The following is a 17,043-nucleotide window of genomic DNA, read 5'->3' on the forward strand; positions in this document are numbered from 1 at the left end:
CAGAAGATTTAGGAGAGATGAATATGGAGTAAGTCAATAAACATAATAGTACAACATAAAAAGCTTTTGGCATTAAAGGTTTATTTGAAAAAGAAAAGAATCAGTATTTGGATAGCACCAGGACCTCCATGGAATGCACTATGACAAGATGTGTCAAAAAAAGGAAATTAGACAAAATCCCTGGTAGATAAAGTTTTCAATGGCAGCTAATCATGATACCAATACATTATGATTGAAACTTACGCACATTTAATCTGCATGATTTCAACTTTACACAGATGAAGGCCGGCCAGATGAAACCACACAAATTACATGCACAGAGGGCAGAGAGCTTAAAAACAGTTTTTGCAGAGGGCTTTCTCAGTGTGGAAAGAGCTATTAAGCTCTCTGCCTCGCTTACAGGGTACTAGGCTGCTCTAGTAAGATCTTGGGAAACTCAGATGGCCCCACAAGATCTCATGAGAGCACCCCAGAGCCTGGTATGCAAGTCAGAGAGCTTTAAAGCTCTTTGCCTTGCTTTGGGAGGAAGGCCTGCTCGGCATATAGCTCTGGAAAGATAGGGATACTCAAGTGGGGGTGGTTTGCGTATACACATTTTTGCATATATATTCCTGCATATATGTGTGCCATCCCCAGAACATAACTCCTGTGCAAGACATGATCTTACTGCATTCCTCTGAATACTTGTTGCTGAGAAACAATGAGTGATCATGCTCATGTCGTACTTGTAAATTTCGTGTAGGCATCTGGTTGGTCACTCTGGGGAAAAGGGTGCTGAACTAGCTAACCCTGCATAATTACAAACTTCAAAGCAGGGGTCAGCAAACTTTTTCAGCAGGGGGGCATGTCCACTGTCCCTCAGACCTTGGGGGGGCGGACTTTATTTTGAAAAATATATATATGAAGGAATTCCTATGCCCCACAAATAACCCAGAGATGCATTTTAAATAAAAGCACACATTCCACTCATTTAAAAACACGCTGGTTTCCAGACCGTCCCCGGGCCGGATTTAGAAGGTAATTGGGCCGGATCCAGGCCCCGGGCCTTAATTTGCCTACTCATGCTTCAAAGGGTGTAGCTTGGACTGACCCATCAGGGCACCTAATATCCAGACATTTATTTAACAGAACTATTGGACTGAACTACAGTTGATAATTCAGTGTGTAATTCAGAACTCCGGATGAATACCCAGTATACGAAGTGGTTTGTAACAGAAAATCAATTCAATGCCTCCCAAATAAAGCTTGCAAGTGGAACAAAAGACTGGCACAAGCAATGTGGTGGCTGAGCCATTTCCCCCTCTCCATTGTCCTCAATAAACAAAAAATACCCCCTTAAACCAAACAGGAAATGTATTTCCTTTTTGTGGTGGTCACATTATGTGTGAGGACTGACTACAGTAGCCTTTGTTCTTCTCCCAATCTTGCCATAAAAGTGTGGTTTGTGGAGTCTTTAGTTTTTCATTCAAGGCATTCAAAATGGATCCCATACAAAAAAAGACAAGACACTTTGCAATATATTCTAGCCATCAAAATCAGACAGTTGAGCACTTAAAAATAAAATGTAAACTGATCAAAATAAAAGAGAATAAAAAGGAGTGTAAATCATAATATTAGCAAGCTTCAGCTTCTGTGGAAAGTGAAGTACATTTCAGTTTTTCCCATATTGTATTCCAAAAGATATACAATTCTGCTTCTCAATCCCTACCCTATTATTAAACTGCAGCCTTCAGATGGAAGCACACCTTTTCATATAATTGCTTACGTCTTGAAATGCAAATTTATATTGAGAACACATCTTTCTCTCTTACTTTAAAAAGTGAAGGGCTTTCAAAGCCTATTTACTTTCTCATCTGTATGGTGCAGTGCATTATATTTGCATAAAGGAGTCAAAACTTTTTACCAAAAAATGTAATAGGTAGATAATGATGCACTCCCTGCTGTTTTAAAAGACAGCATCCTTGTTAGAAAGGCATTCCAAGTGACAATTTCAATAACAATATCTCTTTGAGGATAATTAGACATCATATGAATATGCAGATGTTACAGAGCTGACTGGGTGCATGTCCCTTTTTCCAGGCATGCCATCACTATTAAAGTGACTATGTTATAGAATGGCAGGCTTCCTACCAAGCTTATTTTAAAGATCTGTTTTATGATCCTTATTTGAGCTCTGCAGATTGTGTAACCCGAACAGATTGAATGGGGGTAGCAATGAATTATTTTCCCTGTGGTTTAGTGGTGCAATATCATCAGGTTTCCTTTTAGCAGGTCTCGTGTTACACAGCTTTTTCAATTTAATTTCATGGTGACCACATTAAACAAATCGCATAACAGCAGCACCATCAAGTGGCGGTCTATTCACATTCATTCAAAGTGACTGCATCCTATTTTTCACTGGTGACTTAGCAACTGCATCGTCCTAAAAGAGTTGAGATAAACTAAAGGGATTTATGTCAAGTACAGGGACCCGGGTGATACATAGCTCAAAGCTGATGAGCTTTTTGTACAAGAAGCCAACACGTTATTAATTCATTGAAGTGGTTTCAATGAGTATGTTGCATATCTACAGAAACATTGTATGCTTACTTATGTCTCTGTTAGGCAGTCCACTGTTGCTGCGGACTGGTCATTTTAGGTTAGAGCAGTGTTCCCCAACCTTGGGTCTCCAGCTGTTTTTGGACTGCAACTCCTATCATCATTGGCTAGCAAGCCAGTGGTCAGGGAGTTGTAGTCTGAAAACAGCTAGAGGCCCAAGGTTGGAAAACACTGGGACAGAGGACAGTCTGGAAGCAAGGACAACTCTGATTCTCAAAGCCTGCGAGAGAAAAAATATCATCATCTAGGCTGGCTTGTGGATCGCCAATATGCTGAAATAGTTTTAGCTGTATCCTGGACCTAACAGTAAGCAACTCCTGGGTACCAGGTTTGGTCTTTTTTGCCAGGTTTGCTCTTTTTTACCTTCTTCACTTCTTTGATGTATGGTTTTTTTTTTTTTCAAATGCCCCATGAAATTCTTCAGGTGAGAGTCCCTGTCCAAGAGAAGTGGAACAGATTCCTCATAAGGGGAATGTTTTTAGTTATAATATATAATGAATGTTTTAGTTATAAAAAGAGGGAGGCTGTAACCATATAATTCTAGTAACAGGGACCCTCCAGATCTCCTTTTTACTGTGCACTCATTATTACATGTGCTCAGGATGGTATCTGAATGGTTACAACCAATCTTGCTTTTAATACTGTTTGTGTCTGCAAAGGTTTCAAGGTGGTCATACTGCTTTGTTCCCAATCAGTGCAAGTCCTGTAGCTTTTTTTCTGAAATGTTGTAACTTATTATACTACATGTGTTCAGGGTGAGGGGGTGGGGTCCCACTTTTGTTGCACTATAGTGCAAGAGAGCTCTTCTGGATGGCAATATTGCAGTAACACTGGGGAAGCATCGCAGAACAAGTAACAGAGTGGAATGGTGTTTGGATGGTCCATTATAAACCCACCACTAATGCATTATTATTGCACCAATGATGTAGAAGCATAGAGTCATAGAGTTGGAAGTGGCCCCAACGGTCATTCGTCCAATCCCTTGCAACGCAGGTATCACGGCTAAAGAATCCCTGACAGAAGGCCATCCAAACTTCTTTTAAAAGCCTCCATCTTGCAAAATACATACAAATACCAGCCCAGTGGGTAGACAACTACTGCACTTGACCGTCCTGTCATTTTAGAATGGGAGCATTATAGGATAGGGTGGGGAAAACCACCATAAACCTAGTGCTGAAACATGGAAACTAGATGCAAATTTCAATTGCACATTTCTACAGAGAATACAGTTGGAAGAAATGAAAGAAAAAAACAGAGACTTGAATACTGGCCCACAAAGCAACAAAACAGACCGTTGCAGCTCAGAATGTTGAGAGGTGTGTGGTTGCTAATTAGGTGGAAAGTGTTTAAATCCTGAATGGTGGCAGAACAGGGAGGAGGGTGGAGAGTCCAAGGAGGAACAACAGAAGAGAACTGGTGAAGGAGACCAAAACGAGAAGATGGGGACAAAGAAAGGAAGAGGAGGACTGGTAAAGATGGGGAACATTAGTGGAGAAGGCCCAGAGTGATGGAAGAGAATACTGTATATTCTGGCGTATAAGACTACTTTTTAATCCAGGAAAATCTTCTCAAAAGTCGGGGGTCGTCTTATACGCCAGGTGGAGAATCTGCGGTCGAGTATATCTCAAACTCTGTATTTTAACTGGAAAAGTTGGGGGTCGTCTTATACACCCAGTCATCTTATACGCCGGAAAATACGGTAATCTTAGAATTTGGCTTGTGTCTATGAAGCACACCTTGCCACTAGGTGATGCAGGGAAGAGGTTTCCCTAGTCGTGCAGAGTAAGGAATTTTTTTATTTTTTATTTTGTTTTGACTATGGCAGACCAAAACGGCTACCTACCTGTAAGAGTAAACAGAGGCAGTAGTGTCATCAGTGACTGCAATACAATGTGCTTCTTTCTGCAGCAAATAATAAATCTCTCTCTCGCTGTTTGAGATTAAGAAATGAGCAAGAGAAAACAGGTCTGGGCTGGAACCCCGGGTTGTTGTAGGAACTTGATCCTGGTCGTAGTCATGAGTAGGTGCTTTCTCAGATGTGCAACTGTCCTCTGACCTGACTTCACAGGCAAATACTTTTTTTCCTGACCGTGATGAACAATCTCAGTTTTACAGCTCAAGAAACACTGCTACTAGCTGAAATTTATCTTTGGCTGTTTTGTTTGCGGTAACAGAGCACAAAAGACAATTGAGACATTCTGCATGGGAGTAGTTTTAACGCAGGGCAAGAAGACGGGCTGCAGTTTTAAACAAATACTACAGAGGGAGCCAACCCCCACACAAATTAGGCCTTGTTTGAGGATGTTAAGCTCAAGTTAAGTATAATTGTTTCCCATCAGCCAAACATATCATTCATACATAAAAACATTTTCTTATAATGCTGCCCATCTTTCCACTGCTTTACAGAAACATGACAAAGATCTGTTTCCTCTGAGACACAAAATAAGTGTGGCAATATCTGCATCAAAATCTGAATGCTCCTATGCTAACAGCTGTTGGCTCCAAATTTATTAGTCCCCAGTGTCCAATGCAACCATAGCTTTTTACACTTGTTTTAACCCCCTTCTTCATGTGCCCCCCTTGTTTTAACTCTTGTGGAGGGGGGCACATGAAGAATAATAGAATCATAGAATTGTAAAGTTGGAAGGGACACCAGGGGTCATCTAATCCAACCCCCTGCAATGCAGGAATCTTTTGCCCACCTTGGGGCTTGAACCCATGACTCTGAGATTAAGAGTCTCATGAACCGCCCTGAGACCTCCGGGTATAGGGCGGTATATAAATTCAATAAATAATAAATAATAATAATGCTCTACCAACTGAGCCAACCCAGGTATTTAAAGATGAAGTCCCTCTGATGATTGTAGGGTTTGGGTTGGTTTATATGGTGAGGTGGACCTTGAGGTATTGAGGTCCTGAGCCATTAGGCTTTATAGGTCAAAACCAGCACTTTGAATTGGGCCTGGAAACTAACTGGCATCCAGTGCAGTCAGGCCAGAATCGGTGTAATATGCTCAAACTGTCTTGCTCCAGTATGGAACCTGGCTGCCAAATTCTGCACCACTTGAAGTTTCCAAACAGTCTTCAGAGGCAGCTCAACAGAGAACACATTGCAGTAATCTAACCTAGGAGCTGAACTAAAACCGTATAGTGAATTCATGGCAGTGGTAAAGTTTAAATCTTGAACTTCCCAATTCACAGATCAGTGCTGAAGCAGCTCTGAGAGCACCTTTCAGGTTTCCTTTTTTGGGGAAACAGGCTTGAACTGAAACTACCAATCCAAGGTTATGTAACACTTGCACTTTTATTCTAACAAGCCAAGGTCTTGTCCAGTAAGAAGCAGACAAGTTTACAATTGCACACTTTTGAAATAAGCCATAAACAAAAAAGGAAGGAAAAGGCAGCTTCCAGTCATCTTATTCCAAACTAAAGTGCAATGGAATGAGCCTGGGAATATATGCACTATATGGTGTATATTTGATGGGCAGGGGTGTTTCTTAGTTGATGTGAAATATTCAAGTGGGCAGAAAGTCACAGTACAATATCCTGCCTCCTAGTTGAAAAGCATACACGAATCAACTGCACTTTAAATGTACATCATGACCTCTAGTGGCATCATCTATGTACTGTAGTTTATTAGTTTCAAAATAAACTACACTGCACTTTCAAAAGTCTAACTTGTGCATTTGCATCATAAGCACAGCAAGATTTGATTAAAAGAAATGAACCAGAATAATATACATCTCTCCTATTTTTTTCAGCAGCTCGGGCACTGCAAAAATGCCTGGGCAGGGGGAAGACGTACCGTTAGCAGCAGGATGAACAGGCCAATCATAACTGCAGGAAACTTCAGTTCCTTTCAAAGGTTAATTCAATCCAGGACTTAAAAGTCCAGAATGTAAGACATATATTGAGAGCTTTTGTCCTCCATTGCCAACTGACAAAAATCTCTCAGTTCCTGGCAACACTTTTTGCCAGAACCCCCTTCGCGTAGGATAGAATCTATCTGTGCAAAGATATGCTGCTGGGAAGGGGCGGAGGGACATAACTACCACACCGAAATGGGTACAGAATGCATTTGGGATGTGTACCTTCCTTCACTACGTTGAGTGAAGTACCATACAATATATTTCTCATAACAATATCTGCTTATAAACAGAGCTGTGCACATTTTGTAATAAAGAACTACCGGTAAATCCCAATTTAACATCAAAAGGTGGCTCAAGTTTTGTCATTTGAACAAAGTAGTTGTAACAAACCTGTGTAACATCTTTCTGATACCCACAAGGAAAAATTATTCAGAGCACTGAAGCACCACCTCTGACCACCAGAAATCCACCTCAGCTCTATACCACACTGTCCTCAATCTGAGATTTCATGAGAAACTGTGTGTTTTCAAGCTTATTTTCACAAGCTTTTAGCTACACCAACCTTTCCTAATGTTGCCCCTCCAGATGTTTTTATACCACAACTCCAATTGTGCCGACTACAGTTGATGAGAATTATAGAAAGAAAATCTGGAGGGCACACTTGCTATTAAAAAAACACACACAAAAAGTAACACTCATCCACACCTGTTAATATTTCCAGTGGAAATATAAAGCTACACAATTGGCAGTCCAATTCTATACAAAGTTTTAAAAGGTAAAGGTAAAGGACCCCTAACAGTTAAGGCCAGTTGCAGATGACTCTGGGGTTGCAGTGCTCATCTCGCTTTACTGGCCGAGGTAGCCAGCGTTTGTCCGCAGACAGTTTTTCCGGGTCATGTGGCTAGCATGACTAAGCCGCTTCTGGCGAAACCAGAGCAGCGCACAGAAACGCCGTTTACCTTCCCACCGGAGCAGCACCTATTTATTTACTTGCACCTTTTGGCGTGCTTTTGAACTGCTAGGTGCGCAGGAGCAGGGACCGAGCAACGGGGATTTGAACCACCAACCTTCTGATTGGCAAGCCCAAGAGGTTCAGTGGTTTAGAGTTTAGACCACAGCGCCACCCACATCCCTTATACAAAGTTAGGCTTAGCCAAAACAATTTGTTAGAATCAGGCTGCAATATACTCTCTTTATAAGTACTACTCTCCATGTACTCCACTTTCTTTCTTTACTGAAATTGTGACTGGGTTTTTGCCGTTGTTCTCAAAACTGTATTTTCATTTCCTCTCCACTAATGTCCACTTTCGTAACCTACAATGTACCAAGGCAGGCTGTTGAAAACCACCTAGGAAATTTATCATATCCACAGCCTAAATTTTTAGCAAGCATCCACACCAGCCCCATGGCTGCCAATACATGCAAAGCAGGCACGCAGAGATTATTTGGCTCACAAATGGTATGATCCCATGCAGAAAGTCACAGCATGCAAACATTTGACAGCCTTTGCACATAGGCTGTAACGTACAAAGCTGCAAGTATGCTTTATCAAGTACAAGTACTTCCAGAACGCTTTTCAAAAGTCGTGACAGCTTTGCAGTTCTTGTTTTACATCACTGAGACAGTAAAATCAACATGCTAAGCATTGAAACTGTTTTAAACATTTGCTATCTGCTATGTGTGCTCTTCAGAATTCAAAGGATGACATATCTGGTTTCTTGGTGCTGTTCCATGGCTTGGCAACTGTTATGTACTGAGTTGAATAGGATCCAAACTGCAGCAGTCTGATAGGTCCCAGAACAATAGGATTGAGATTGCAGCAGTCTGATTGGTCTGCAGGAGCCACCCAGAAGCCACTACTATGAGCTGAATAAAGAGCATGAAAATCACACTGGACTCCGAGTATCTTTCAGCAACCTTACACAGTGAACTGACAGTACATTGCAAGTGTAAGATCAATTAGAAATCAATTGTGGAGGGATTCAAGAATTCCAAGTATCCTCTACAGGGGAGGCTTTCACTTCCACTAGTGTTGAGTCATGAACAGCATATTGGCATACCAACACTTCAGCATGTGTTTTGAATTGTTTAGGACAGGCAGGAATCTGATAAGGTTCCTGGCTAGCAATATCAGTTTAAAACAATTGGTCGGGTTTACACTTTCATATGCGAGTAAGCTTGGGGAAATTCCCTATTCTGCTGAAATAGGGAGGGATGGAGAAAGAATGCCATCTATGTAGCAAGCAACTGCCCTCCTGCACAGGTCTTTTACTGAAGTCTCAAGAGCTTAGTGGAAGTTTTTGCTTTAAAATCCAAAAGCTTTTCTATCCTCTTTCTGGTGCTACTTTCCTCACTCACTCAAATTTGGGTTTCACACAAGACAGTAAACATTTTTAAGCAGTACAGAACAACAAAATCTATGAAGGGATGCCTGCAGATTAAGCAGGCTGTGTTGTTCTTAAGAAGCACTCACTAGTGCTTCTGTAAACTCTTTGGCTGTGAGGTGCTGATGTTCAGCTACTGCATCTCAGTCACATCTGAGTCAAACTGACCTACTAAAAAGAGACATTTCAGAAATCCATCCTCAGTTATAAACTGAGCTTTATGGGGAACAAACCAGACTATTATCTCATTTAGTCATGAGTCAATCATGTGGCAGCCCAAGAACCACATCCCAGGCACGTAGCTGTAACAGGCAATTTGGTAGGCATTTTGAAAACCTTATAAAAATTTATCTGATCTAAATGCTTTTTCTTTAAATTTCAAACATCATGATACTATAGAAACTCTTTGGGCTACCTAGCAAGCTATAGCAAAGTTCAAATTAGTTATATGTACTCCTAAGTGCTTCCAGAACACCACATGAAGGGATTAACTAAAACTTCTTTATGAAGAGATACCCAAGTCTCACAGACAGATTGCTCATGCATCTGCCTGGTGAAATTGTGTGTGAGAGAGAGAAGGAGGGAGGGAGGGAGGGAATTACAACCCCTTGACAGAGTATTGCTCATGTAAGCACATTCTGTCTTTGCCCAAGGCATATTTTTGTGTGTCCCATGTTTTAAAAATGACACAAGCATGTTGGCTGCATTACTACGCGCATTTTCCTAGAAGTCCTTCTGAACTCAATGAAGCTTATTATATAGATATTAATAGGAGTGACCCTTACATACCCTAAAAGTGCCCCCCTTAAAAACCCCCAGCTATGCACACAATTGGTGTGGGGGGTGTCACTTCAGTTCGGACTTGGATATAGGGGTCACATAATACAGCAAAACAAAATAAAAAATTCCTTCCAGTAGTACCTTAGAGACCAACTACCGTATATTGCGGCGTATAAGACGACTGGGCGTATAAGACGACCCCCAACTTTTCCAGTTAAAATATAGAGTTTGAGATATATTCAACCACAGATTTTCCACCCGGCATATAAGACGACCCCCAACTTTTGAGAAGATTTTCCTGGATTAAAAAGTAGTCTTATACGCCAGAATATACTGTAAGTTTGTTCTTGGCATGAGCTTTCGTGTGCATGAACACTTTTTCAGAATGCACACGAAAGCTCATACCAAGAACAAACTTAGTTGGTCTCTAAGGTGCTACTGGAAGAAATTTTTTATTTTTTATTTTGTTTTGACTATGGCAGACCAACACGGCTACCTCCCTGTAAATAGTACAGCAAGTTACTAATTGTCTGTGACATAGTCATTTCTAAGTTGGCAAAAGCTTCATCTACTCAATTATTGCTTGCTGAGAACCAGGTATTAAAAAGGCACAGAAATAAGCTGGGAACTTTAGCCTTTCCCTTTAAAGAAGATAATTCTTCCCTGAACAGGAGGGCAAGAATTAACCACATCCATCTGAAATGGGGGAGGGGGGCAGAGAGAGAGAAAAAGGACATCACAATATGGAGGAAAGGATCTCCCTGTCACTTCTGCACTCTCACTCACACCCTTCCATAACCTTTTAATAAAAAGGACTGAAAAGCTGTTAATATTTCAAGAATATTATAGAGGAAGGGTGCGATCTGCTACAACCTCAAAGGTGCACTTTGTTCACAAACAGAAGAGCTTATTTTATTACAGAAACAGGTGGTCAGATCTGCAGTAATGAAAATTCAGCATGAAACAGAAAGTTTGGTCACTTTCAAATGGACAAATGTTCCACAGACACATGCATAATACTCTGTGTGTGTCCAAAATAAGAACTGCAGGTAGGGAGAATAAATTAGCTTCTTTCAGCTGGGATTTTTTTATATATACATTGCTGCAACAGAACAAATTTTAGAAATCAAAGTCCTTAAACATGCAACTCGAGTTCACTTCAAATATTCTCAGGAAAAAGATGTAACAGAGATTCAATGACATTTATGGGGTTGCTGTTGCTGTTGTTTTAAAAAAGTATAAATCATTCTATGGTGTAAAACTGTACTTCTTGATGGAAGTATAAAGAGTATTTTCACCAAACAACTGATGAGCTCAAGTGAGGCATTTATATTTACCATCATCATGTTTAAGAATCTTCATTGAATTATTACGTTCAGTGGAAGAGAAGCCACCAGAATGGGCAGCTAAAGAAAGAGTGGTAAAGCCTGTATTAAAGAAGGGATTCTTGCAAATATGAATGGAAAAAATGTTCAAGGAATCAGTCAGAGGCTTTTCCTCCCACATTACGGAAAGGATAAACAGCACTTGGAAACAAACATAATTTTATGTGAGTATTTTTAAAATCAGACAGACACAGCTCATCCTCCGCACTCCAAAACAAATAGAAGCTGGAGTACAGTTCTCCTTTTACTAGTTTTTCCCCATAACATGCACAGTTTAAGATGACTGCAGCCAACAGTACTTTTATTTTTAGTCTCCCCCCTTCATGTAAGTCAACGTGTCAATGCCATTGTAATAGCAGCGACACATTTAGCAGTTGAGAGTAGTTGAACTGTAGAAAGATACAATGCTAACATTTTATCTAAGTCAAAACAAAATAAAATAAAAAATTCCTTCCAGTAGCACCTTAGAGACCAACTAAGTTTGTTCTAGGTATGAGCTTTCAAAGCTCATACCTAGAACAAACTTAGTTGGTCTCTAAGGTGCTATTGGAATGAATTTTTTATTTTTTGTTTTGACTATAGCAGACCAACACGGCTACCTACCTGTAATTTTATCTAAGCTTTGAAATATCTTTCAGGCCTTGCCATTTCCCACTGTGCAGAGCGAGGTCCAGTTCAAACATCACACCAAAGCTTTTTTAAGAAAGGAAGCCAACTAGAATCAGAAATGACGAGTTTGACATCATGCCAAACCATGGTTTGCAAACAAGAATGAGCTTATGGCAGGAATGAGTTTATGAGAGGAAGGCAGGCAAAAGAGTACAACCATGGTTTGAGCCAATGCTATTTTAAGTTTAAGAACAGAAGCCGCTAGATGCAGATTATCTGACTTTGCAAAATATATTTTTATTGATGTCAATAGTATTTAAAGGGTACCTCTAACATTATAACTAATAGCCACTGTGAGAACAGGATTCAGGATTAGGTGGGCTTAGTTTTCAGGACTTAAGTTTTATAGCAAAACCATACTTACAAGCACAAAGGAAGGTAACAGTTGCAAAAGCTGTGTACACTTGGTGTGTTTTTGCTGGAACATGCTGTCATCCAATATTTCTGCCCTCCCAACCAGCATGTTTTAGAGTTCTTCATCAGAAGTTATTAACTTGCAGATTTGATCTTAATTCATTATCTAACTTATTGTCTGTGAGCACATTTTAAATGTCATCTTTTAGAAAGCAATAACATCTCTCCTCTTTCTCTCTGTCACACACACACACACACACACACACACACACACACCAGCATTCAAACATACAACTGCAGCAGCCAAGGGAGCAAAGCAGTTTTCATCATGATCACATCTGTCTGAAATAGTTTTAAAAGAGCCACTTTCCCAGCTAAAAAAGGAGAAGCATATACTTCTAAAACCACAATTTTAAGAAATAACTTATTTAATATCTTACAGCTCTTTGTGTTTCTCCTCTGCCAAGATCTGGTCATTTGGTTTCAACCCATATCTGAAAATAGAGAGGGGGAAAGAGTTACTGAAATCAGAAATTTACTCAAATACATTTTCGGTTTTAGAGCCTGGAAGTGAAAATATGACTGACTTCTTTATTATGTACTGGACACTCTAACGTAAGTTTATAATAACAATAACCAACATTACTAGTATTGTTTATTAACCTGGTTCCACATATGTGATGTACAAAATTTAATAAAAACAGCTTTAAAACAGTTGCAAAGCAGCACAAAAAAATTAACAGAATATGATTTTAAGAAAAAACAGAAAATGTACACCTATGGGAAATGTACACCTTCTCATCCATCTGGAAAATTATATCATAATACTTTTTCTTTCTTTCTCAGCAACATCTACGTATGTACATTTTTTTCTGTCTCTATCAAAGCCTCTACTTTTAAGACAGGCACAAAACATTTAATACATTTGGACTTCTAATTCATGGATCCATGTCACGTAAAGTGCTCATTTTACAAAATAAAGAAGGGGCTTAGTTTCTTCAGTCTTTCACATATATATTTTTTCTTCTTGCCATTGTGTACTATGAATGGGAACTACTCTTCAAGAAGGTAGGCACTACAGTTTGGGCATACAAATTCTGAGAAGGAGAAGAAGTCTCTATGCATCCTCCATAACATAATGCCATTTCCCTCCTTTGCATGCTAAGGAAGTACAAACAAAACAAGTAAAAAGTCCATAAGGCTGGGAACCAAACTACACTAGCACAAAACACCAACAAAGATCAATTGTGAAAAAGAAATAAGGTGGCTTCCCTCCCCCATAAAATGTCAATACAAATAATGCCCCCCCAAAAAAATGCTGAGCAGCAAGTGGTTGGGATTCCCTGCAGAAGAGTTCATCAGGAAAAGGAAATGGAACTAATAGTCATTTAAAAAGTCTCTTTCAATTTCATCTCTAACCACTCAGCAATGCTATGTTAGTTTTTCAGCAAGCACTGTTTTCCAAACTCTACCAAGCCAATGTTGCCTAATTAATTGACAATCTCTCTTCCACAGAAAAGTAAGCTCCATAAGAACAGTCACCAGGTGGTGAACCATCAATGGTTGAATAGTATCTCCCGTAAATAGTGGCAGTAAAGCCAACTCAGAATCTTTAACCACTGTGAAATTTAAAATGTTCGAAATTGTGTAGAAAACATCACCCCAAAATTTACTAACAAGCTGGCACTCTCACCTCATATGAAGATAGGTACCATGGGTAGGGCAAACTCTCCAACAAAGAGACTGCTCCTTCAATAGCTGAGATTGGTGGGTGCCCTCCTTTAAGTCAAAGAGTTCTCCAATCTTCTTCAAATATTCTCCCCTCAGTATATGTTTCTCAAATTTCTCGCAGTCCTCCCTTGTCACAATATTGGTGGTCTAGAAAAAGCTGGTAAAAGGCTGACGGTTCACCCATTACCTGACCTGAGTGAGTATGGCACAAAATTTTGAAAACAGTGAGGGACCTCAGAACATCCCATTTTCTAAAAGGTAAGTAGCTGCAAAAGACAGCACTTGCACCTTTTACAAACACAAAGCATGTACAAGTTCCAACAGGTTCGCTAGCTGCTGAATAGTAAGAGGTTTTTCCTTTGTACAGTAGCCTACTAGAGTGATTTGCGCTAATGACCCATTTTCTGAACCTGGGTGTGTGCCCTGTATTTGTCCGTAAGTACCGGTATTCCCTTTGCGGCACAGTGGCATCAGAGTGCAATACATAGCAAACCACATACACCACCAAAAGGGTACAGAGCTTGCAGCTAAATTGAAGGTCAAGTTTCCAGAACAACAATCAGCTTTGGCCCAATACTCATCACTCACCCACCCACTCACAAAACATATTGGAAATTAGGTTTCCAATAAATGGATGTGTGTGCATTTGAAAAACAAGGTGTATATGAATCTTCTTAACTGGCTAAGCAATTTTAAGTTTTATGGTAACCACCTACTTACGAAATGCATCCTCCATTTTCCCTGCCTTCCAGTGAAACTGTTTAACTTACTAGCCTCTGATCCAAGGCTCACATTCACAGATAAGCAGCTTTTAAACCAGGCCTATCCAACCTATTTGGCATTATATCCTACTGGCTCCATGAACATATAGCTTCCAGACTTAAAAAATCAGTTCAGGTCATTAAAAGATAATGGACATTTTCAATGCACATTTTGAGACTATTTATTTCTGAACCAATTCCATTTTGATGTATAAGGTGCCCCTCAGATCTTAACTACTTTACACTAAAGCAGACATAACAAACACTTTCTTTTTTCTCATTTTAGAATGATCATGCATGACTGTTAGAAATTCCAAGATTCCAAGCTGGACAATGAGCAAATTATAAGCAAGCAGCTGTAGCCAAATGAAATATTATGGTACTTCAGCTCCTTTCCAAGCACTTAAAAGACACTTTGGAAACTAATGATCCTTGACTGAAGTTAGCATTTGGAAGATAAGACTTTTAATGGAGAAAATGGCCTAGATACATAGTATAATTAGAAGTAAGCTACATCATATTAAGCCCATCCCTTGGTAAACATAAAATGTGGATATTAGAAAATAAAGCCTGAGTTACGTCCAACTCAGACGCCATTAATGAAATCCCAACAGGCCCAAAGCCCAAGGCATACCAAGGATAGTTACCAAGGACAGCCAAAAAAGGAGAATTTAACAAAAAAAGGAGACCGTCATATCCATTAACTTATTGCTAACAGGGTTGAATGTTCTAAACAACTAGTTTTGTTTGTAAATAGCACCCAAGTCATGCAATATGTCAGAGATATAATAGCAGCTGCAAAACACACTTCTGATTGATTGATTGATATACCACTTACATGCCAAAGTGACTTCTAAGCAGTTTACAAGTATAAAATCAATTATAAAATATCCACACATAATTAAAATACACAATAAAGCAAATGTGTTAAAAAGCAGCCCAGCCCCATCACATTTCAACAAGTTATGAAAGCTCGTTGTTACAATCCACTCTAAAGATGAATGGTGATGTTGTGAGTAGTTCTAATGTTATCAAGGCAATCCCATATAATTCATATAATATAATTCAAGCGTCTGTATGCTACTGAGGTGGCATGGAGCCAGATCACAGGGCAAGCTGCATAGCATCTAGCAATTTCTGTGTGCAGTGACATGGTTGCTGACCAAGCAGCAGAGTTTGCTCTGGCCGCCATAGGAACATTTATCCAATTGCTGAGTGTAACTTTTCTTTGGGTGCTAGTATACAGAGTTTCATCTGAATGATGATAATTTGATAATTTTAACTACAAAGTAAAGGCAGAAATATATACTGCATGTAGCACAATGATGTAGTCAATACAGTTTTCCCATTTTCTTTCCCGTAGCATTTAGGATCAGTTACTTTGTTTTGTGGCATCATTGTGTAATGTGCTTTCCTGCCCTTGCCAGGGGCAATTAATGATGCTGCATGAGAAAATGCAAAATGGGAGGATGTTACAACATGTGATGAGCAATCTTCCTAGTTATGCAGAACTCAGCACAGAATGCCAATTTCTGACAGCATCCCCATGTCACCAACACTTTGACCCTATACGTGCATTATTTGTGATACTATAAAACCATATTCTCACCTTCAGTGAACCAAAGGATCAGATTGCTCGTATATATACACCCATCTCTATATTGTATTTTTATGTTGTGAGCCACCCTGAGATCTATGAATGGAGGGCAGCCGGTAAACAAATTTAATAAATAAATAAAAATTAAAGGGAGCCGGAGTAATTCTGCTACTAATCAAATTTGCCCTGTGGCAGTCCTGGCACTAAAGGAGTTCCTTCAGGTACACATATCAATATCTTGCAACCAATGAGCTATCATTTCAGCTGTTTTAAAATAAATAAATGTTTTCCAAAGAGCTGCCTTTTATCAAGTCAGTGGAACTCTGAAAGAGCTATTGGCTTCACAATTAAAGAGTTCGATGTAAATTACAATACAGCTTCTTGTTACATGTACATCTTACTAGTCACTGGCCCCTCACCCCATTCCTGAGATATTCACTTCCTTTTATTAACCACATTATGTGGCCTAAAATATCAGTATTGCTTTATGTAGTTGTGTTTTATGACATATAATTATTTCTGTATAGCTAAAGTTTTGAAACTGCCCATTCTATCAAGCAGGTTCACTCTTATCATGCATTTGTACAACAAGATTATAAGCTGCAATCAATACTGTATAAGGTTTAAAGAGCTTTTGAACTTAAGACCAAAATAATAGGTTTAAATGATTAAAAATGGATTGAGAAAGCAAGGAAAGCCTAAAGCTTGTTAATCATTGCACTGTGGCCAACTATGGTGCATTTATTACATTCAGACAGGCCTTCGTCACTCTGGGTTGAAATACAACACAATACTGAGCCTTAAAATAAATTATGATTGCCCAATGGAACCAGAGGATTAGGAATTCAAGGTGAGAGACACAAAAGGGGTTTAAGCATCTCCATGTGTGGATGCAAATACTACAATCCAATATCA

The 17,043-nt window shown here is 39.5% G+C and overlaps 1 protein-coding gene across 1 annotated transcript in view; it reads right to left on the reverse strand.

Moving 5' to 3' along the window:
• Positions 1 to 17,043, reverse strand: part of ADK (adenosine kinase) — a 183,352-nt gene that overhangs the window by 144,483 nt on the left and 21,826 nt on the right. Inside the window, exon 3 of the mRNA XM_033148540.1 lies at positions 12,480 to 12,533. Coding sequence (XP_033004431.1) covers positions 12,480 to 12,533 — 54 coding nt within the window. The remainder of the gene's footprint in view (positions 1 to 12,479; positions 12,534 to 17,043) is intronic.

This window comes from Lacerta agilis, chromosome 5 (assembly GCF_009819535.1).
Source record: "Lacerta agilis isolate rLacAgi1 chromosome 5, rLacAgi1.pri, whole genome shotgun sequence".
Taxonomy (NCBI): Eukaryota; Metazoa; Chordata; class Lepidosauria; order Squamata; family Lacertidae; genus Lacerta; species Lacerta agilis.